This window comes from Zea mays, chromosome 1 (assembly GCF_902167145.1).
Source record: "Zea mays cultivar B73 chromosome 1, Zm-B73-REFERENCE-NAM-5.0, whole genome shotgun sequence".
NCBI classification, from domain to species: domain Eukaryota; kingdom Viridiplantae; phylum Streptophyta; class Magnoliopsida; order Poales; family Poaceae; genus Zea; species Zea mays.
Genome location: NC_050096.1, coordinates 74642985 through 74666910, shown reverse-complemented (window position 1 = coordinate 74666910; position 23926 = coordinate 74642985). Strand labels below are relative to the sequence as shown.

Sequence of the window (23926 nt, the reverse complement as noted above, 5' to 3'; positions counted from 1 at the left end):
CGTGCTTCAAATGTGGTAAGATTGGTCATTTCATTGCTAACTGTCCCGATAATGAAAGTGACCAGGAAAAGGGGAACAAAAGGGAGAAGAAGAAGCATTACAAGAAGGCCAAGGGCGAGGCACATATCGGAAAGGAGTGGGATTCGGATTGCTCCTCCTCTGACTCCGACAATGAAGGACTCGCCGCCACCGCCTTCAACAAGTCATCCCTCTTCCCCAACGAGCGGCACACTTGCCTCATGGCAAGGGAGAAGAAAGTAAGCACTCATGATGCTAGTACTTATGCTTCTTCAAGTGAGGATGAGTCTAGTGATGATGATGAGATGGATTACTCATGCTTATTCAAGGGATTAGATAGATCTAAAATTAATAAGATTAATGAGTTGATTGATGCTTTGAATGACAAGAATAGATTACTAGAAAAACAAGAGGATCTTTTATATGAGGAGCATGATAAATTTGTTAATGCACAAAATTCTCTTGCTCTAGAAATTAAAAGGAATGAAATGCTCTCTAGTGAATTATCTACTTGTCATGAATCCATCTCCAAGTTAAAAAGTGTTAATGATGATTTGAATGCCAAGTTAGAAATAGCTAGTAAATCAACATCGTGTGTAGAAATTGTTGAAACTTGCAATAGGTGTAAAGATTTTGACATTGATGCTTGTAGTGAACACCTAGTTTCAATTTCCAAACTTAATGATGAATTGGCTAGTCTTAATGCTCAACTTAAGACTAGCAAGAGTAATTTTGATAAGCTAAAATTTGCAAGGGATGCCTACACAATTGGTAGACACCCCTCAATTAAGGATGGACTTGGCTACAAGAAGGAAGCCAAGAACTTGACAAGCCATAAGGCTCCCATCTCCGCCAAGGAGAAAGGGAAGGCCCCTATGGCTAGTAGTGTGCAAAAGAACCATGCCTTTATGTACCATGATAGGAGACAATCTAGAAATGCTTATAGGAGATGTAACGCATATGATGCTTTTGATTCTCATGACATGTTTGCTTCTAGTTCTTCTTATGTGCATAATAGAAATGTTGGTAGGAGAAATGTTGTTCATAATATGCCTAGGAGAAATGTTGTTAATGTTCCTAGGAAAGTAATGAATGAACCCTCTACAATTTATCATGCTTTAAATGCTTCCTTTGCTATTTGTAGAAAGGATAGGAAAATAGTTGCTAGGAAGTTAGGGGCAAAATGCAAGGGAGACAAAACTTGCATTTGGGTCCCTAAGGATATTTGCACTAACCTTGTAGGACCCAACATGAGTTGGGTACCTAAGACCCAAGCCTAAATTTGCCTTGCAGGTTTATGCATCCGGGGGTTCAAGCTGGATTATTGACAGTGGATGCACAAACCATATGATGGGGAAGAAGAAGATGTTCACCTCCTACGTCAAGAATAGGGATTCCCAAGATTCAATTATATTCGGTGATGGGAATCAAGGAAAGGTAAAAGGGTTAGGTAAAATTGCAATTTCTAATGAGCACTCTATCTCCAATGTGTTTTTAGTTGAGTCTCTTGGTTACAATTTGCTATCTGTTAGTCAACTATGCAATATGGGATATAATTGTCTTTTTACAAATGTAGATGTGTCTGTCTTTAGAAGAAGTGATGGTTCACTAGCCTTTAAGGGTGTATTAGACGGCAAGCTTTACTTAGTTGATTTTGCAAAAGAAGAGGCCGGTCTAGATGCATGCTTAATTGCTAAGACTAGCATGGGCTGGCTGTGGCATCGCCGCTTAGCACATGTGGGGATGAAGAATCTTCACAAGCTTCTAAAGGGAGAACACGTGATAGGTTTGACTAACGTACAATTCGAAAAAGACAGACCTTGTGCAGCTTGTCAGGCAGGTAAACAGGTGGGAGGAGCGCATCACAGCAAGAATGCGATGACCACATCAAGACCCCTGGAGCTGCTACATATGGACCTCTTCGGACCTATCGCCTATCTAAGCATAGGAGGAAGTAAGTATGGTTTAGCTATTGTTGATGACTTTTCCCGCTTCACTTGGGTGTTCTTTTTGCAGGATAAGTCTGAAACCCAAGGGACCCTCAAGCGCTTCCTCAGGAGAGCTCAAAATGAGTTTGAGCTCAAGGTGAAGAAGATAAGGAGCGACAACGGGTCCGAGTTCAAGAACCTTCAAGTGGAGGAGTTCCTTGAGGAGGAAGGGATCAAGCACGAGTTCTCCGCTCCCTACACACCACAGCAAAATGGTGTGGTAGAGAGGAAGAACAGGACGCTAATCGATATGGCGAGGACGATGCTTGGAGAATTCAAGACCCCCGAGCGTTTTTGGTCGGAAGCCGTCAACACGGCTTGCCACGCCATCAACAGGGTCTACCTTCACCACCTCCTCAAGAAGACGTCGTATGAGCTTCTAACCGGTAACAAACCCAATGTATCTTACTTTCGTGTATTTGGGAGCAAATGCTACATTCTAGTGAAGAAGGGTAGAAATTCTAAGTTTGCTCCCAAAGTCGTAGAAGGGTTTTTGTTAGGTTATGACTCAAATACAAAGGCGTATAGAGTCTTCAACAAATCATCGGGATTGGTTGAAGTCTCTAGCGATGTTGTATTTGATGAGACTAATGGCTCTCCAAGAGAGCAAGCTGTTGATCTTGATGATGTAGATGAAGAAGATGTTCCGACGGCCGCTATACGAACCATGGCGATTGGTGATATACGACCACAGGAACAAAAGGAGCAAGATCAACCTTATTCCTCAACTTTGGTGCATCCCCCAACTCAAGACGATGAACAGGTTCATCAACGAGAGGCGTGTGATCAAGGGGGAGCACAAGACGATCATGTGATGGAGGAAGAAGCGCAACCGGCACCACCAACCCAAGTTCGAGCGATGATTCAAAGGGATCATCCCGTCGACCAAATTCTGGGTGATATTAGCAAGGGAGTAACTACTCGATCTCGATTAGTTAATTTTTGTGAGCATTACTCCTTTGTCTCTTCTATTGAGCCTTTCAGGGTAGAAGAGGCCTTGCTAGATCCGGACTGGGTGTTAGCCATGCAGGAGGAACTCAACAACTTCAAGCGCAATGAAGTTTGGACACTAGTGCCTCGTCCCAAGCAAAACATTGTGGGAACCAAGTGGGTATTCCGCAACAAACAGGACGAGCACGGGGTGGTGACGAGGAACAAGGCTCGACTTGTGGCAAAAGGTTATGCCCAAGTCGCAGTTTTGGACTTTGAGGAGACGTTTGCTCCTGTGGCTAGGCTAGAATCAATTCATATCTTGCTAGCATATGCCGCTCACCATTCTTTCAGGTTGTTCCAAATGGATGTGAAGAGCGCTTTCCTCAACGGGCCAATCAAGGAGGAGGTGTACGTGGAGCAACCCCCTGCCTTCGAGGATGAACGGTACCCCGACCACGTGTGTAAGCTCTCTAAGGCGCTCTATGGACTTAAGCAAGCCCCAAGAGCATGGTATGAATGCCTTAGAGACTTTCTAATTGTTAATGCTTTCAAGGTTGGGAAAGCCGATCCAACTCTTTTTACTAAGACATGTGATGGTGATTTGTTTGTGTGCCAAATTTATGTCGATGACATAATATTTGGTTCTACTAACCAAAAGTCTTGTGAAGAGTTTAGCAGGGTGATGACGCAGAAATTCGAGATGTCGATGATGGGCAAGTTGAACTACTTCCTTGGGTTCCAAGTGAAGCAACTCAAAGACGGCACCTTCATCTCCCAAACGAAGTACACGCAAGATCTGCTAAAGCGGTTTGGGATGAAGGACGCCAAGCCCGCAAAGACCCCGATGGGGACCGACGGACACACCGACCACAACAAAGGAGGTAAGTCCGTTGATCAAAAAGCATACCGGTCAATGATAGGGTCTTTACTTTATTTATGTGCTAGTAGACCGGATATTATGCTTAGCGTATGCATGTGTGCTAGATTTCAATCCGATCCTAAGGAGTGTCACTTAGTGGCGGTGAAGCGAATTCTTAGATATTTGGTTGCTACGCCCTGCTTCGGGCTCTGGTATCCAAAGGGGTCTACCTTTGACTTGGTTGGATACTCAGATTCCGACTATGCTGGATGTAAGGTCGATAGGAAGAGTACATCAGGGACGTGCCAATTCTTAGGAAGGTCCCTGGTGTCGTGGAACTCTAAGAAACAAACCTCCGTTGCCCTATCCACCGCTGAGGCCGAGTATGTTGCCGCAGGACAGTGTTGCGCGCAGCTACTTTGGATGAGGCAAACCCTTCGGGACTTTGGCTACAATCTGAGCAAAGTCCCACTCCTATGTGACAATGGGAGTGCTATCCGCATGGCGGAAAATCCTGTTGAACACAGCCGCACAAAGCACATTGACATCCGGCATCACTTTTTGAGAGACCACCAGCAAAAGGGAGATATCGAAGTGTTTCATGTTAGCACTGAGAACCAGCTAGCCGATATCTTTACCAAGCCTCTAGATGAGAATACCTTTTGCAGGCTGCGTAGTGAGCTAAATGTCTTAGATTCGCGGAACTTGGATTGAATTGTAGCATACATGTATTTATGCTCTTGATCATGTTACTTTTTGCATTTTGTTGTTTAGTATGGTGCTCAAGTTGTACAAACACTCCCTGGACCTCACAAGTCCGTTGCAAAGTGATGCACAGTTTTAAGGGGAGATGTGTTACAACTTGACCCTTTGAGACTAACCATATGCTTGAGTTTGTGTGTTTTAGTCTCGAAGGAGAATTAAAAGGGAAAAGGTGGACTTGGACCATGCAAGACTTCCACTGCACTCCGATGAAAAGAGTAACTTTTCCAAGTTCATCTTTTAACTCTTATTGCCTTTGTACTCTTATTTGAAGATGTTGGTGAGGCAATGGGGTTAAAGGGCCAAGATTGATCCCGTTTTGGTGTTTGATGCCAAAGGGGGAGAAAATAAAGGCCAAAGCGATAAATGGATCAGCTACCACTTGAGATATTTTGAAAATAGTAGAATAGAGCGATCAGCTACCACTTGAGATATTTTGAAAATAGTAGAATAGAGCTTTTTGTTTGTCAAAACTCTTTTATTGTCTATCGTGTCAAAAGTTGGCTTCTTGTGGGGAGAAATGCTGATTATGGGAAAAAGGGGGAGTTTTTGGAATCTTGAATCAAATACTCTTGAAATGACTCTCTTTATGCCTTAACATGTGTGTTTGACTTAGAGATAGAAATTTGAGTTTTGATTTGCAAAAACAATCCAAGTGGTGGCAAAGGATGATCCATATATGCCAAAATTGAACCAAAACAATTTTGAGTTCTTGTTTGAAATGTTTTTGTATTTGTTCTACTTGCTTTATGTTGTGTTGGCATAAATCACCAAAAAGGGGGAGATTGAAAGGGAAATGTGCCCTTGGGCCATTTCTAAGTATTTTGGTGATTTAGTGTCCAATACAAGTGCTTAAGTGTAAAATGGTGGACAAAGTACAAATCAAGAATAAAGGTATGTTTCTCAGACTTAGTATATTGTTTATGGACTAATATATTGTGTCTAAGTGCTGGAAACAGAAAAAATCGAATTAGAATTGTCTTGGCTCGAGCAGCCAAGACTCTGCTGAGTCTGGGAGCACCGAACTGTCCGGTGGTGCACCGGACAGTGTCCGGTGCGCCAGGCTGGCTCGAGCGAAGTGGCCGCTCTCGGGAATTCGCCGACGACGTACGGCTATAATTCACCGGACTGTCCGGTGTGCACCGGACTGTCCGGTGAGCCAACGGTCGGCCGGGCCAACGGTAGGCCGCGCGATCTACGCGGGACACGTGGCCGAGCCAACGGCTAGAATGGGGCACCGGACTGTCCGGTGTGCACCGGACATGTCCGGTGCGCCAACGGCTCTCTGGCGGCCAACGGTCGGCTGCGCCGTTCAAGGAAAGAAATTGGGCACCGGACAGTGTCCGGTGTGCACCGGACTGTCCGGTGCACCAGTCGACAGAAGGCAAGATCAGCCTTCCAGATTTGCTCTCAACGGCTCCTAGCTGCCTTGGGGCTATAAAAGGGACCCCTAGGCGCATGGAGGAGGAGATCAAGCATTCCTACAACATTCCTAAGCACCAAGACATCGATTCCACGCATTTGGTTCATTGTGATAGCATCTAGAGCTCTTGTTGAGTTGTGAACTCATAGAGTGGTGTTACGAGCTCTTGTTGCGACTTGTGTGCGTGCTGTTGCTCTGATTTTGAGTCTTGTGTGCGTTGCTAGTTTCTCCCTTACTCCGTATTTCTTTGTGAATCTTAAGTGTAAGGGCGAGAGGCTCCAAGTTGTGGAGATTCCTCGCAAACGGGATATTGAAAGGCAAAGCAAAACACCGTGGTATTCAAGTTGGTCTTTGGACCGCTTGAGAGGGGTTGATTGCAACCCTCGTTCGTTGGGACGCCACAACGTGGAGTAGGCAAGTGTTGGTCTTGGCCGAACCACGGGATAAACCACTGTGTCATCTCTGTGTTTGATCTCTTGTGGTATTGTGTTTTGTTGAGACTCCTCTCTAGCCACTTGGCGATTATTGTGCTAACACTTAACAAGTTTTTGTGGCTATAAGTTTAAGTTTCACAGGATCACCTATTCACCCCCCCCCCTCTAGGTGCTCTCACATATCTCTTTTATATGCTATGACTAAAGTGTTTTCAAGTGTATCTCAAACCAAGTCATAGATTGAAAGGAAATTGGAGTCTTCGGTGAAGACAAAGGCTTCCACTCCACTCCATCAAATTACTCATCCTTCGCCGTCGCTCCATGCAACTCTCCAACTTTGGTATAATCTTCACTCTTATGTTATTTACCATAGGGAGAGAAAGTAAAAAGGGCTTATATTTCACTCAAGTATCCGTTTTTGGCAATTCATGCCAAAGGGGGAGAAAGTATTTGAAAGTCGCCTAGAGGGGGGGTGAATAGGGCAAGACTGAAATTTACAAAGTTAATCACAACTACAAGCCGGGTTAGCGTTAGAAATATAATCGAGTCCGAGAGAGAGGGTGCAAAACAAATCGCAAGTGAATAAAGAGTGTGACACGCGGATTTGTTTTACCGAGGTTCGGTTCTTGCAAACCTACTCCCCGTTGAGGTGGTCACAAAGACCGGGTCTCTTTCAACCCTTTCCCTCTCTCAAACGGTCCCTCGGACCGAGTGAGCTTCTTCTTCTCAAACACTTGGAACACAAAGTTCCCACAAGGACCACCACACAATTGGTGTCTCTTGCCTCAATTACAAGTGAGTTTGATCTCAAGAAAGATTGAGAAAGAAAAGAAGCAATCCAAGCGCAAGAGCTCAAAAGAACACAACAAATCTCTCTCACTAGTCACTAGGGCTTTGTGCGGAATTGGGAGAGGATTTGATCACTTGAGTGTGTCTAGAATTGAATGCTAGAGCTCTTGTAAGTAGTTGGAAGGTGGAAAACTTGGATGACTTGAATGTGGGGTGGTTGGGGGTATTTATAACCCCAACCACCAAACTAGCCGTTTGGTGGAGGCAGCTGTCGCATGGCGCACCAGACAGTCCGGTGCGCCACCGGACAGTGTCCGGTGCGCCAGCCACGTCACCTGGCCGTTGGGTTCGACCGTTGGAGCTCTGTCTTATGGGCCCGCCTGGCTGTCCGGTGGTGCACCGGACATAGGGGTGGGCGTTCGGGTTACCCGAAAATTTCGGGTCGGGTATTTCGGGTTTTTAAAATTTCGGGTTTTGAGAATCGATACCCGAAATTACAACGGGTTTTGCAATACCCGAAAATTCGGGTACCCAGAATTTCGGGTTCGGGTTCGGGTATTCCCGAACTACCCGAACTATTATGTTGGCTTCATAAAAACACATGCACCCTATTAAATTAGTATAAAAATATAGTTTGAATAATGTATACATGGACATATAAAACACAAGCAATCTACAATCACAAGTTATGCACACTTACACATAATTATAGATGCACAAATTAATAATTAAGCATGACATGAGTACATGGCACATGAAAGTTCGGGTAATTCGGGTATTTCGGGTACCCGATTGTGATACCCGAATTACCCGAAATAAATTCGGGTTTTGCAAGTTGCTACCCGAAATTCCCGAACAAAATTCGGGTTTTGGGTATTTCGGGTTCGGGTTCGGGTATTCCGGGTTCGGGTTTCGGGTTACGGGTTTTTTGCCCAGACCTAACCGGACAAGTCCTGTAGACTGTCCGGTGTGCCACCCGCGCGTGCTCTGCTCCTCTGCGCGCGCTGGCGCACATTTAATGCGTTGCAGTCGACCGTTGGCGCGAAGTAGCCGTTGCTCCGCTGGCTCACCGGACAGTCCGGTGTGCACCGGACATGTCCGATGAATTATAGCGAAGCGGGAATCCGAAGCTGGCGAGTTCAGAGTCGCTCTCCTCTGGAGCACCGGACACTGTCCGGTGTGCACCGGACATGTCCGGTGAATTATAGCGAAGCGCCTCTGAAAATTCCCGAAGGTGCGAAGTTTGGCTTGGAGTCCCCTGGTGCACCGGACACTGTCCGGTGGCACACCGGACAGTCCGGTGCGCCAGACCAGGGCACACTTCGGTTATCCCTTGCTCTTTTTGTTGAACTCATTTCTTGGTATTTTTATTGGCTAAGTGTGAACCTTTGGCACCTATAGAACTCATAGACTAGAGCAAACTAGTTAGTCCAATTATTTGTGTTGGGCAATTCAACCACCAAAATCATTTGGGAAATAGGTGTAAGCCTAATTCCCTTTCAATCTCCCCCTTTTTGGTGATTGATGCCAACACAAACCAAAGCAAATGTGGAAGAGCATAATTGAACTAATTTGCATAATGTAAGTGCAAAGGTTACTTAGAATTGAGCCAATATAAATGCTTATAACATATGCATGGATTATTTCTTTAATTTTAACATTTTGGACCACGCTTGCACCATTTGTTTTGTTTCTGCAAATTCTTTTGTAAATCCTTTTCAAAGTTCTTTTGCAAATAGCCAAAGGTAAATGAATAAGATTTTGCGAAGCATTTTTAAGATTTGAAATTTTCTCCCCATGTTTCAAATGCTTTTCCTTTGATTAAACAAAACTCCCTCTCAATAAATTTCTCCTCTTAGTGTTCAAGAGGGTTTTAAGATACTGATTTTGAAAATACTACTCTCTCCCCCTTTTGAACACAATGAGATACCAATTTGAAAAATCATACCAATTGAAAAACTCTTTTTAAAATTAGGTGGTGGTGCGGTCCTTTTGCTTTGGGCTCATGCTATCTCCCCCTTTGGCATAAATCGCCAAAAACGGAATCATTAGAGCCCTTTTAATTACTTTCTCCCCCTTTGGTCATAAAATACGAGTGAAGATTATACCAACGTTGGAGAAATGGCTCGGAGTGATGGCGAAGGATGAGTTTTGGAGCGGAGTGGAAGCCTTTATCTTCGCCGAAGACTCCAATTCCCTTTCAATACACCTATGACTTGTTTTGAAATTCATTTGAAAACACATTAGTCATAGCACATGAAAGAGATATGATCAAGGTATATTTATGAGCTATGTATGCAAGACATCAAAAGAAATTCCTAGAATCAAGAATATTTAGCTCATGCCTAAGTTTGTTAAAAGTTTGTTCATCTAGTGGCTTGGTAAAGATATCGGCTAATTGATCTTTAGTGTTAATATAAGCAATCTCGATATCTCCCTTTTGTTGGTGATCCCTTAGAAAATGATACCGAATGGCTATGTGTTTAGTGCGGCTATGCTCAACGGGATTATCCGCCATGCGGATTGCACTCTCATTATCACATAGAAGAGGAACTTTGGTTAATTTGTAACCATAGTCATTAAGGGTTTGCCTCATCCAAAGTAGTTGCGTGCAACAATGGCCTGCGGCAATGTACTCGGCTTCGGCGGTAGAAAGAGCTACGGAATTTTGCTTCTTTGAAGCCCAAGACACCAAGGATCTTCCCAAGAACTGGCAAGTCTCCGATGTGCTCTTTCTATTAATTTTACACCCTGCCCAATCGGCATCGGAATAACCAATTAAATCAAATGTGGATCCCCTAGGATACCAAAGCCCAAACTTAGGAGAATAAGCCAAATATCTCAAGATTCATTTTACGGTCGTAAGGTGAGCTTCCTTAGGGTCGGCTTGGAATCCTGCACACATGCATACGGAAAGCATAATGTCCGGTCGAGATGCACATAAATAGAGTAGTGAACCTATCATCGACCGGTATACCTTTTGATCTACGGATTTACCTTCCTTGTCGAGGTCGAGATGCCCGTTGGTTCCCATGGGTGTTTTGATGGGCTTGGCATCCTTCATTCCAAACTTGCTTAGAATGTCTTGAGTATACTTTGTTTAGCTAATGAAGGTGCCCTCTTGGAGTTGCTTCACTTGAAATCCCAAGAAGTACTTCAACTCCCCCATCATAGACATCTCGAATTTTTGTGTCATGATCCTACTAAACTCTTCACATGTAGATTCGTTAGTAGACCCAAATATAATATCATCAACTTAAATTTGGCATACAAACAAATCATTTTCAAGTGTTTTGGTAAAGAGTGTAGGATCGGCCTTTCCGACTTTGAATCCATTAGTGATAAGGAAATCTCTAAGGCATTCATACCATGCTCTTGGGGCTTGCTTGAGCCCATAAAGCACCTTAGAGAGTTTATAGACATGGTTAGGGTACTCTCTATCTTCAAAGCCGAGAGGTTGCTCAACATAGACCTCTTCTTTGATTGGTCCATTGAGGAAGGCACTCTTCACGTCCATTTGGTAAAGCTTGAAGCCATGGTAAGTAGCATAGGCCAATAATATACGAATTGACTCAAGCCTAGCTACGGGTGCATAGGTTTCACCGAAATCCAAACCTTCGACTTGTGAATATCCTTTGGCCACAAGTCGGGCTTTGTTCCTTGTCACCACACCATGCTCGTCTTGCTTGTTGCGGAAAACCCACTTGGTTCCTACAACATTTTGATTAGGACGTGGAACCAAATGCCATACCTCATTCCTAGTGAAGTTGTTGAGCTCCTCTTGCATCGCCACCACCCAATCCAAATCTTGTAGTGCTTCCTCTACCCTGTGTGGCTCAATAGAGGAAACAAAAGAGTAATGCTCACAAAAATGTGCAACACGAGATCTAGTGGTTACCCCCTTATGAATGTCGCCGAGGATGGTGTCGACGGGGTGATCTCGTTGGATTGCTTGGTGGACTCTTGGGTGTGGCGGTCTTGGTTCTTCATCCTCCTTGTCTTGATCATTTGCATCTCCCCCTTGATTATTGCCGTCATCTTGAGGTGGCTCATCTCTTTGATCTTCTACTTCATCAACTTGAGCCTCATCCTCATTTTGAGTTGGTGGAGATGCTTGCGTGGAGGAGGATGGTTGACCTTGTGCATTGGGAGGCTCTTCGGATTCCTTAGGACACACATCTCCAATGGACATGTTCCTTAGTGCGATGCACGGAGCCTCTTCATCACCTATCTCATCAAGATCAACTTGCTCTACTTGAGAGCGTTAGTCTCATCAAACACAACGTCACAAGAAACTTCAACTAGTCCCGAGGACTTGTTAAAGACTCTATATGCCCTTGTGTTTGAATCATATCCTAGTAAAAAGCCTTTTACAGTCTTAGGAGCAAATTTAGATTTTCTACCTCTTTTAACAAGAATAAAACATTTGCTACCAAAGGCTCTAAAATATGAAATATTTGGCTTTTTACCGGTTAGGAGTTCGTATGATGTCTTCTTGAGGATTCGGTGTAGATATAATCGGTTGATGGCATAGCAAGCGGTGTTGACCACCTCGGCCCAAAACCGATCCGAAGTCTTGTACTCATCAAGCATGGTTCTTGCCATGTCCAATAGGGTTCGATTCTTCCTCTCCACTACACCATTTTGTTGTGGCGTGTAGGGAGACGAGAACTCATGCTTGATGCCCTCCTCCTCAAGGAAGCCTTCAATTTGAGAGTTTTTGAACTCTGTTCCGTTGTCGCTTCTAATTTTCTTGATCCTTAAGCCGAACTCGTTTTGAGCCCGTCTCAAGAATCCTTTTAAGGTTTCTTGGGTATGAGATTTTTCCTGCAAAAAGAATACCCGAGTGAAGCGAGAATAATCATCCACAATAACTAGACAGTACTTACTCCCGCTGATGCTTATGTAAGCAATCGGGCCGAATAGGTCCATGTGTAGGAGCTCCAGCGGCCTGTCAGTTGTCATGATATTCTTGTGTGGATGATGGACACCAACTTGCTTCCCTGCTTGGCATGTGCTACAAATCCTGTCTTTCTCAAAATGAACATTTGTTAATCCTAAAATGTGCTCTCCCTTTAGAAGCTTATGAAGATTCTTCATCCCAACATGGGCTAGTCGGCGGTGCCAGAGCCAACCCATGTTAGTCTTAGCAATTAAGCATGTGTCGAGTTCAGCTCTATCAAAATCTACTAAGTATAGCTGACCCTCTAACATACCCTTAAATGCTATTGAGTCATCACTTCTTCTAAAGACAGTGACACCTACATCAGTAAAAAGACAGTTGTAGCCCATTTTGCATAATTGAGAAACGGAAAGCAAATTGTAATCTAATGAATCTACAAGAAAAACATTGGAAATAGAATGGTCAGGAGATATAGCAATTTTACCCAATCCTTTGACCAAACCTTGGTTACCATCCCCGAATGTGATAGCTCGTTGGGGATCTTGGTTTTTCTCGTAGGAGGAGAACATCTTCTTCTCCCCTGTCATGTGGTTTGTGCACCCGCTGTCGATGATCTAACTTGAGCCCCCGGATGCATAAACCTACAAAACAAGTTTAGTTCTTGACTTTAGGTACCCAAATGGTTTTGGGTCCTTTGGCATTAGACACAAGAACTTTGGGTACCCAAACACAAGTCTTTGATCCCTTGTGCTTGCCCCCGACATACTTGGCAACTACCTTGCCGGATTTGTTAGTTAAAACATATGATGCATCAAAAGTTTTAAATGAAATGCTATGGTCATTTGATGCACTAGGAGTTCTCTTCTTAGGCAACTTAGCACGGGTTGGTTGCCTAGAACTAGATGTCTCACCCTTATACATAAAAGCATGGTTAGGGCCAGAGTGAGACTTCCTAGAATGAATTCTCCTAATTTTGCTCTCAGGATAACCTGCATGGTACAAAATGTATCCCTCGTTATCCTGAGGCATGGGAGCCTTGCCCTTAACAAAATTAGACAATTTCTTAGGAGGGGCATTAAGTTTGACATTGTCCCCCTTTTGGAAGCCAATGCCATCCTTAATGCCAGGGCGTCTCCCACTATAAAGCATACTACGAGCAAATTTAAATTTTTCATTTTCAAGTTCATGCTCGGCAATTTTAGCATCTAATTTTGCTATATGATCATTTTGTTGTTTAATTAGAGCCATGTGATCATGAATAGCATTAATATCAACATCTCTACATCTAGTGCAAATAGAAGTATGTTCAACGGTAGATGTATAGGATTTGCAAGATTTTAATTCTACAACCTTAGCATGCAATATATTGCAAATATCTAATTCTTTAGCCTTAGCAAGCAATTTTTCATTTTCATTCCTAAGGCTAGCAAGAGTAATGTTTAATTCTTCAATATTAGCAAGCAAATTATCATTATCATTTCTAAGATTGGGAATTAAAACATCACAAACATTTGAATCAACCTTAGCTAACAAAGTAGCATTCTCATTTCTAAGGTTGTCTATAGTCTCATGGCAAGTGCTTAGCTCACTAGATAGTTTTTCACATTTTTCTACTTCTAGAGCGTAAGCATTTTTAACTTTAACATGCTTCTTGTTTTCTTTAATAAGAAAGTCCTCTTGGGAGTTCAAGAGATCATCCTTCTCATGGATAGCACTAATCAATTCATTTAATTTTTCTTTTTGTTGCATGTTTAAGTTGGCAAAAAGAGTACGCAAATTATCTTCCTCATCACTAGCATTATCATCGCTAGAGGACTCATATCTAGTGGAGGATTTGGATTTAACCTTCTTCTTTTTGCCGTCCTTTGCCATGAGGCACTTGTGGCCGACGTTGGGGAAGAGAAGGCCTTTGTTGATGGCGATGTTGGCGGCGTCCTCGTCGGAGGAGGAGTCGGAGGAGCTCTCGTCCGAGTCCCACTCGCGGCATACGTGGGCGTCGCCACCTTTCTTCTTGTAGTATTTCTTCTTCTCCTTTCTTCTCCCCTTCTTGTCGTCGCCCCTGTCACTGTCACTAGAAATAGGACATTTTGCTATAAAGTGACCGGGCTTACCACACTTGTAGCAAACCTTCTTGGAGCGGGGCTTGTAATCTTTCCCTCTCCTTTGCTTGAGGATTTGGCGGAAGCTCTTGATGACGAGCGTCATTTCCTCGTTGTCGAGCTTTGAGGCGTCGATTGATTGTCTACTCGGTGTAGACTCCTCCTTCTTCTCCTCTGTCGCCTTAAATGCGACCGGTTGTGCTTCGGATGTGGAGGGATCATCTAGCTCATTGATTTTCTTTGAGCCCTTGATCATGTACTCAAAGCTCACAAAATTCCCGATTACTTCCTCGGGAGTCATTAGTGTATATCTAGGATTACCACGAATTAATTGAACTTGAGTAGGGTTAAGGAAAATAAGCGATCTAAGAATAACCTTAACCATCTCGTGGTCATCCCACTTTTTGCTCCCGAGGTTGCGCACTTGGTTCACCAAGGTTTTGAGCCGGTTGTACATGTCTTGTGGCTCTTCCCCTTTGCGAAGCCGAAAGCGACCGAGCTCCCCCTCGATCGTCTCCCGCTTTGTGATCTTGGTTAGCTCATCTCCCTCATGCGCGGTCTTGAGCACGTCCCAAACTTTCTTGGCGCTCTTCAACCCTTGCACCTTGTTATACTCCTCTCGACTTAGAGAGGCGAGGAGTATAGTTGTGGCTTGGGAGTTGAAGTGCTCGATTTGGGCCACCTCGTCCTCATCGAAATCCTCATCCCCTACGGATGGTACCTATACACCAAACTCAACAACATCCCATATACTTTTGTGGAGTGAGGTTAGGTAAAACCGCATTAAATCACTCCACCTAGCATAATCTTCACCATCAAAGGTTGGTGGTTTGCCTAATGGGACGGAAAGTAAAGGCGTATGTTTAGGAATGCGAGGATAGCGTAAGGGGATCTTACTAAACTTCTTGCGCTCATGGCGCTTAGAAGTGATGGATGGCGCGTCGAAGCCGGATGTGGAAGGTGACGAAGTATTGGTCTCGTAGTAGACCACCTTCCTCATCTTCTTTTTCTTGTCGCCACTACGATGCGACTTGTGGGAAGAGGATTTCTTTTCCTTCCCTTTCTTTTTGTTGCGGGACTCTTCCGATGAAGCCTTCCCGTGACTCATAGTGGGCTTGTCGCCGATGGGCTTGTCGTCGGTCTCCATCTCCCTCTTGGCGTGTTCTCCCGACATCACTTCGAGCGATTAAGCTCTAATGAAGCACCGGGCTCTGATACCAATTGAAAGTCGCCTAGAGGGGGTGAATAGGGCGAGACTGAAATTTACAAAGTTAATCACAACTACAAGCCGGGTTAGCGTTAGAAATATAATCGAGTCCGAGAGAGAGGGTGCAAAACAAATCGCAAGCGAATAAAGAGTGTGACACGCGGATTTGTTTTACCGAGGTTCGGTTCTTGCAAACCTACTCCCCGTTGAGGTGGTCACAAAGACCGGGTCTCTTTCAACCCTTTTCCCTCTCTCAAACGGTCCCTCGGACCGAGTGAGCTTCTTCTTCTCAAACACTTGGAACACAAAGTTCCCGCAAGGACCACCACACAATTGGTGTCTCTTGCCTCAATTACAAGTGAGTTTGATCTCAAGAAAGATTGAGAAAGAAAAGAAGCAATCCAAGCGCAAGAGCTCAAAAGAACACAACAAATCTCTCTCACTAGTCACTAGGGCTTTGTGCGGAATTGGGAGAGGATTTGATCACTTGAGTGTGTCTAGAATTGAATGCTAGAGCTCTTGTAAGTAGTTGGAAGGTGGAAAACTTGGGTGACTTGAATGTGGGGTGGTTGGGGGTATTTATAACCCCAACCACCAAACTAGCCGTTTGGTGGAGGCAACTGTCGCATGGCGCACCGGACAGTCCGGTGCGCCAGCCACGTCACCTGGTCGTTGGGTTCGACCGTTGGAGCTCTGTCTTGTGGGCCCGCCTGGCTGTCCGGTGGCGCACCGGACAAGTCCTGTAGACTGTCCGGTGTGCCACCCGCGCGTGCTCTGCTCCTCTGCGCGCGCTGGCGCGCATTTAATGTGTTGCAGTCGACCGTTGGCGCGAAGTAGTCGTTGCTCCGCTGGCTCACCGGACAGTCCGGTGTGCACCGGACATGTCCGGTGAATTATAGCAAAGCGGGAATCTGAAGCTGGCGAGTTCAGAGTCGCTCTCCTCTGGAGCACCGGACATGTCCGGTGAATTATAGCGAAGCGCCTCTGAAAATTCCCGAAGGTGCGAAGTTTGGCTTGGAGTCCCCAGGTGCACCGGACACTCCGGTGCGCCAGACCAGGGCACACTTCGGTTATCCCTTGCTCTTTTTGTTGAACCCATTTCTTGGTCTTTTTATTGGCTAAGTATGAACCTTTGGCACCTATAGAACTCATAGACTAGAGCAAACTAGTTAGTCCAATTATTTGTGTTGGGCAATTCAACCACCAAAATCATTTGGGAAATAGGTGTAAGCCCAATTCCCTTTCAGTATTAGCCCAAAACAAAAGGACCGCACCACCACCAATTTCAAAATTTTGAGTTAAGCCCAAAGCAAAAGGACTGCACCACCACCAATTTCAAAATTTTGAGTTAAGAAACGATTTTTTAAATTGGTATATTATTTTTGATAGAATTTCAAATTGGTACAACCCTTTCAAAACTAATATCTAAAACCCTCTTGAACACTAATAGGAGGATTTTGTTGAGGGGGAGTTTTGTTTAGTCAAAGGAAAAGCATTTGAAACAAGGGGAGAAAATTTCAAATCTCGAAAATGCTTCTCAAAATCTTACTCATTTACCTTTGACTATTTGCAAAAAGACTTTGAAAAGAATTTACAAAAGAACTTGCAAAAACAAAACATGTGGTGCAAGCGTGGTCCAAAATGTTGAAAATGAAGAAATCAATCCATGCATATCTTATGAGAATTTATTGGTTCAATTCTAAGTAACTGTTGCACTTACATTATGCAAACTAGTTCAATTATGCACTTCTATATTTGCTCTGGTTTGTGTTGGCATCAATCACCAAAAAGGGGGAGATTGAAAGGGAAATAGGCTTACACCTTTTTTCCTAATTGATTTTGGTGGTTGAATTGCCCAACACAAATATTTGGACTAACTAGTTTGCTCTAGTCTATAAGTTTTATAGGTGCCAAAGGTTCACAACAAGCCAATAAAAAGACCAAAGATGGGTTCAAATAAAGAGAGCTAAAGACATCCCAAAGGCACCCTGGTCTGCCGCACCGGACTGTCCGGTGCACCAGGGAACTTGACGCTGAACTCGCTACCTTCGGGAAATGGGAGACCGCTCCGCTATAATTCATCGGACTGTCCGGTGAAGCACCGGACAGTGTCCGGTGTCACACCGGACTGTCCGGTGTGCCAGCGGAGCAACGGCTACTTCGTGCCAACGGTCGACTGCAACCGCATTAAATGCGCTACAGTGCGCGCCAGAGTCAGAGCATGCGCAGAAGGGGCACCGGACAGTCTACAGGACCTGTCCGGTGCACCACCGGACAGCCTAGAGGCCCCACCAGTCAGAGCTCCAACGGTCAGAACCCAACGACCGCTGACATGGCTGGCGCACCGGACTGTCCGGTGCGTCATGCGACAGACAGCCTCCCAACGGCCACTTTTGGTGGTTGAGGCTATAAATACCCCAACCACCCCACCATTCATTGCATCCAAGTTTTCCAACTTCCTACACCTTACAAGAGCTATAGCATTCAATACAAGACACACCAAAGAGATCAAATCCTCTTCCAAGTCCTTAGTTCATTCCAAATCAAATAGTGACTAGAGAGAGAGTGACTTGTGTTCATTTGAGCTCTTGCACTTGGATTGCTTCTTTTTCTCATTCTTTCTTGTGATCAACTCAATTGTAACCGAGGCAAGAGACACCAATTGTGTGGTGGTCCTTGCGGGGACTTTGTGTCCCGTTTGATTGAGAAGAGAAGCTCACTCGGTCTAAGTGACCGTTTGAGAGAGGGAAAGGGTTGAAAGAGACCCGGTCTTTGTGACCACCTCAACGGGGAGTAGATTTGCAAGAACCGAACCTCGGTAAAACAAATCCTTGTGTCTCACTCTTTATTTCGCTTGCGATTTGTTTTTCTCCCTCTCTCTCGGACTCGTTTATATCTCTAACGCTAACCCGGCTTGTAGTTGTGCTTAAGTTTATAAATTTCAGATTCGGCCTATTCACCCCCCCCCTCTAGGCGACTTTCAGAAAGGAAGAAGGCAATCCAATAGGCAAGAGCTCAAAAGAACACAAAATCTCTCTCTCATAAGTCATTAAGTGTTTGAGATGAATTGGGGACTTGGAGAGGCTTTGATCTTTTGAATTGTGTCTATGAGTGAATGCTAGAGCTCTTATAATGAATGTGATACTTAGAAATCTTGGATGCTTGAAGTGGTGGTGGTTGGGGGATATTTATAGCCCTCAACCACCAAACAACTGTTGGGGCAGGCTGCTGTTGATGGGCGCACCGGACAGTCCGGTGCGCCAGCTACGTAACCCAACCGTTAGGGTTCTGGAGCTTTTATCCGTTGGAGGCTTTGTCCTCTAGTGGCACTGGACAGTCCGGTGCCGCACTGGACAGTCCGGTGCCGCACTGGACAGTCCGGTGCCGCACCGGACAGCTCCTATTCATGGTCCGGTGCGCTCTGGCTCTGCGCACTGACTCTACTGCGCACTATAGTGTTGGCAGTGAGCCGTTGCAATCGACCGTTGCGCTGGATAGCCGTTACTTCGCTGGTGCACCGGACAGTCCGGTAGCACAACGGACAGTCGGATGAATTATAGCTGAAAGGGAAATAAGCTTACACCTTTTCCTAATTGATTTTGGTGGTTGAATTACCCAACACAAATAATTGGACTAACTAGTTTGCTCTAGACTATAAGTTTTACAGGTGCCAAAGGTTCACAATAAACCAATAAAAAGACCAAGAAAGGGTTCAAACAAAGAGAGCAAAAGACAACCAAAGTGTGCCCTGGTCTGGCGCACCGGACTGTCCGGTGCACCACCGGACAGTGTCCGGTACACCAGGGAACTCCACTCCAAACTTGCCACCTTTGGGAATTCTGGGAGCCGCTCCGCTATAATTCACCGGACTATCCGGTGTAGCATCGGACTGTCCGGTGCGCCAGCGGAGCAACGACTACTTCGCACCAACGGTCGTCTGCAGAAGACATTAAATGCGCTACAGTGCACGCAGAAGTCAGAGCACGCGCCAGACGGCGCACCGGACAGTCTACAGGACCTATCCGGTGCACCACCGGATTGTCCGGTGACCCAGAAGACAGAAGCTCCAACGATCAAACCCTAACGGTCGGGTGACGTGGCTGGCGCACCGGACTGTCCGGTGTGCCATGCTACAGCAGCCTCCACCAAACGGCTAGTTTGGTGGTTGGGGCTATAAATACCTCCAACCACCCACCATTCATTGCATCCAAGTTTTCAGCCTTCAAACACCTTACAAGAGCTATAGCATTCGATACAAGACACAACCAAAGAGATCAAATCCTCACCCAAGTCCAAAGATCATTCCAATCAATTAGTGACTTGTGAGAGAGTGACTTGTGTTCATTTGAGCTCTTGCGCTTGGATTGCTTTTCTTCTTCCTTCTTTCTTGATTTCAACTCAATTGTAACCAAGGCAAGAGACACCAATTGTGTGGTGGTCCTTGTGGGGACTTAGTGTCCCGTTTGATTGAGAAGAGAAGCTCACTCGGTCTAAGTGACCGTTTGAGAGAGGGAAAGGGTTGAAAGAGACCCGGTCTTTGTGACCACCTCAACGGGGAGTAGGTTTGCAAGAACCGAACCTTGGTAAAACAAATCACTATGTCATTCGTCTTATTTGCTTGTGATTTGTTTTCACCCTCTCTTTTGGACTCGAATTTAATTTAACATTAACCCCAGCTTGTAGTTGTGCTTAAAGTTTGTAAATTTCAGATTCGGTCTATTCACCCCCCCCTCTAGGCGACTTTCGATAGCGGAGAGCGCCTGAAGAAACCCGAGAGTGGCTGTTTGGACTCTGTACGGTCCTGGTGCACCGGACACTTTCCGGTGGCACACCGGACAGTCTGGTGCGCCAGACCAGAGCACACTCAGTTTCTTTGCTCCTTTGAATTTGATCCCTAACTTCAATCTTTTATTGGTTTGTGTGGAACCTTTATGCACCTGTAGAACATATAATCTAGAGCAAACTAGTTAGTCCATATATTTGTGTTGGGCATTCAACCACCAAAATTAATACTGGGAAAAGATTAACCCTATTTCCCTTTCAGTCTTGAAGTTCCTTGTTATTGAACTTTGTAAACTTGTAGATCATTTGCATATTTTAATCTATGATCAACGAGAGGATGTAGGAAATTACACACAATACGACTAAAATGTCTATAAAAATGTATGTGTTCTATACTTCTATGTTGTGAATATACTCTACGGTGTCCGAACTTGCTCCCTCCAACCCTAGCATGCTCGTAATTGTAAGATCATTTTTTCTAACATAAAAAGACTACACATGGTAAACACAATGAGAAAGAAATAAAAAAACAGACGAAGACGAAATACAGTGAAGCAGGAGGTTTAATTTAAGAAAGGACGTGAACTGTTTGCATATGGACGTTTGAAGTTCATTGACTCAGAAAATATGAATAAATCATCTGTTTGAGTGTTTGACGCTGGATTCCCACGTCCTAAAAAAAACTGAAGTGCGTTTTTTCACTAAAGAGTGGGTGTTTACAAGAGTCGGACATAAGGACACTGGATCTGGATGCAGTAAAGGTCACCATTCTTTTTACAGTTAATACACAAAACTTATGACGAACAACAGCATAGTCTGCAACAAAAAATGACATCGTAAAGAAACTCATCACCGAATGCTACGTAAAGATGAGCAACACTTTCAAGGGAAAAAGAAGTACAAAATAACCTCGCCTTGTTAGCACATGGAGTAGCAGGTGACATTTATTACATTTTCTCAGGAGATTATGTAGTTCAGTACTCCCTCCGTTTCATTTTAGTTGTCGCTGAATAGTGCAAAATTGAACTATCCAGCGACAACTAAAAAGAAACGGAGGGAGTAGTAGCGTACATGGTCCAACAGGAAAGGAACGACTAACCATGAACAGGCTTTACATGTGTCAAACCCCAAAGGGGATAAGGAGCTTCTATTTCCAATCAAGCATGTCTAGGAGCCACAAGATTTCTTTCTCTGACTTCGCGGCGTCACAGAAATCTAGCTCGATACCAAACACCTCAATGGTGTTCGCCCCTTTGCACAGGAAAAGTAACGACATCCATGCCCGGATGTCGGATGTGAAAGGGTGTCTGGGCGAAAACCTAAGATACTCATAAGCCAGAGCCCGCGCTGCATTACTATCGATGTAATCAAACGTTGACTTGTTTATGATGCAAGCCATCTTGTTTGAATCCTTGCGGTTGGCAAGGACAGATACAGTGATGGCTGGCCCCATGGGAACTGCCAACTTGGGCTCTACTTCCAGCATCAAGATGCAGTCTTGGGAACTCAAATGTGCTGCAAGTATATCTGGAATGCCAGGAGGGGGAGCGCCCTGTAGGCCTGCTCGGAGAGTGCGGCCTGAAACTGCTTGAGAAAAGATGAGCGATCCTTCGAGCCACATATCAATGTAGAAAACAATATCCTCGAATGTAAGCCTTGGCACAGGGAGGTTCTGCATCTCCCGTGGCTTAGAGAAGGTTAAGTAAAGCTTTTTGTAGTTTGCGCCAGAAGGGGGCTGTTTGCAAATGGACGGCCACTTCCGTGAGCAAATGCATTTCCAGAAGTAATCATCCCTTGCGATTTCATGCCATTGACGGCATACAAGCATGCAGAATACTAGATCTTTACCATCCAGCAATGGGAAAACAGACTTAAGAACTTCATCAGGAAACTCATTTGCCATTGCTATCCAGGAACTGGAGAACTGGAGAAAACTGAATGTCCTCTACACCTGGAAGAGGCAAGATTCCAGGGAAAGAAACAGAAGAAGTAATCAGACATGAGACAAGCCTCATTAAATTGCCAAAATAAACTAATTCATGAGCACAGAAAGAAGTGGTACCAATACTCCTAATTTTAGTACTTCACTTTCACTGTAATACACTAATTGATTGCAGAAAAATGATAAACATGGGAAAACATAGAAGGGCACTTCAGTAGAGCATGGAACAGTGGTCACTGGCTCACTGCTTTATATATATGTCCCAGTACGAATAGCATACACATTCCATGAAATACGATAATTAGAGATGTAAGGTCAACCAAAAGTTATGGATAATCACAACGGAGTCTTCCAACCAGGGTGGGTGGGTGAGCGAGGGGGTTCGACTAGGGAATGCCTGAACCCCATCACCACAACTAGATGATAGGGACAGAGCACCAAATGGATATCCACTGTGGCACAATGGAGGCATGGAGGTAGCAGTTCAACATCAAGGAAAAACTTGAAGTTTTATCAGTATTGTTGAGGAATGATTCCCAGTTATCACAAAATTATGCCCTTTTACAAAGTAAATCAAATCTTCAAAAGACCACCTTCATTTTCCCTTTTGGGTGTGGTCAATCAGCAGATCTCAAGCTCTTAACAGTTTCACACATCTTGACCCCATCAGTCATTAATTTCTAATAAATCATTATTTAGTAATCATGGTACCTTTGGAAATTAAACAAAAAGGGGACCGGTCCTTTAGAAAATGAGCATCACCATTCCCGTGAGTTCATCAAACGGAACTATTGCATGGTGGGGAAAGAAAGGTTAATTCAAACATGACTCAAAAGTAAAGCAAGGATATTCACCAGTATGGTACAAATGTTGGATCCAGATTTCAGAAGATTTAACTTACAGATGATCCTCTGTGTATGCAAAATATCCCAGTCTTCTTCAGGAGCGGACCTATGGGTGTACACCCAATAATTTGTGCAGACTAATTGTAATTAGATCAGATCCAATAGCCACATAGCCTAAGTTAGGATTCGGGGTTTCGCAAAGCAGAACGGAAAGAAAAGGGTGCGCATACCTGGTGAGTGCTCGTCGCCGGCGAAGGACGCGACGAAAGCTGCCGAAGGAACCGACAAAAATCCCAGCACCTGGCGTAGGTCGTCGGCGTTGGCGTCGGCGGTCGCCCAGTTGGCGCAGAAGAGCAGGAGAGCGAGCGCGCAGGCCGGATGGACGGCAGAAGAGAAGACTATCAGAAACAACCTGAGCTGCAGTAGGCGATAGTTACACCTTACACGCATCCTTCTCCGGGCAGCGCCGTGCTCTTCAGGCGTTGCATAGACTGTACGGCAGTAGAGTTTAGAATAAAAAGTGAGATTATCTCTATATCATTATTTATAGTCTAGTTATTAAGATTTCTTATTCTATATTATAATCATCTACGCTTATAATCCACTATATATTTCCTCAATATCAGCTGTTACATGTTTTATTCATTTTAATCTATAAAAATGTGATTTTGCTGAAGTAATTACCTATGCTATATATAGCGGCCTACGGTAGCTCCAGAAGTATACATAATTGTGTAGCATAGAGGCCTAGAGGGCTGCAACATAAAGTTTCGTAGGCTATTCATAATGGAGATTTCGTAGCACTCTTTCCAACACTGCTATATCATCAAGTGTCATGAAATTCAGAATGAAACAATGCCTTTTAATAAAAAAATCAATTCACTATTTTATAGACTAACATACTAATTAATTGATGTAATTCAATGGTCAATAGAAGTTAGT

General features: G+C 44.4%; 1 protein-coding gene across 8 annotated transcripts; it reads right to left on the bottom strand.

Annotated features, from left to right (window-relative positions):
• Nucleotides 1-21077: 21077 nt before the first annotated feature.
• LOC100285757 (F-box domain containing protein) lies at nt 21078-23519 on the bottom strand. Of its 8 annotated transcripts, NM_001158647.2 has the most exons (4): nt 23215-23498; nt 23041-23090; nt 22851-22927; nt 21096-22148 (listed from the first exon to the last, which is right to left on the bottom strand). In NM_001158647.2, the coding sequence occupies exon 4, from the start codon at nt 22098-22100 to the stop codon at nt 21345-21347; it is 756 nt and encodes a 251-aa protein (NP_001152119.2). In that variant the 5' UTR covers nt 22101-22148; nt 22851-22927; nt 23041-23090; nt 23215-23498; the 3' UTR covers nt 21096-21344. The 8 variants fall into 8 exon arrangements, with proteins under 8 accessions (XP_008680504.1, XP_020408931.1, XP_008680511.1 ...); XM_008682282.4 differs by having other exon boundaries at nt 21078-22148; nt 22851-23090; nt 23215-23519; XM_020553342.3 differs by having other exon boundaries at nt 21078-22927; nt 23041-23121; nt 23215-23494.
• Between the last annotated feature and the right edge of the window lie 407 nt (nt 23520-23926).

Excerpts from the sequence above, each read along its gene's own strand:
- LOC100285757 (XM_020553327.2), bottom strand. The coding sequence starts at position 22,100 with ATGGCAAATGAGTTTCCTGATGAAGTTCTTAAGTCTGTTTTCCCATTG.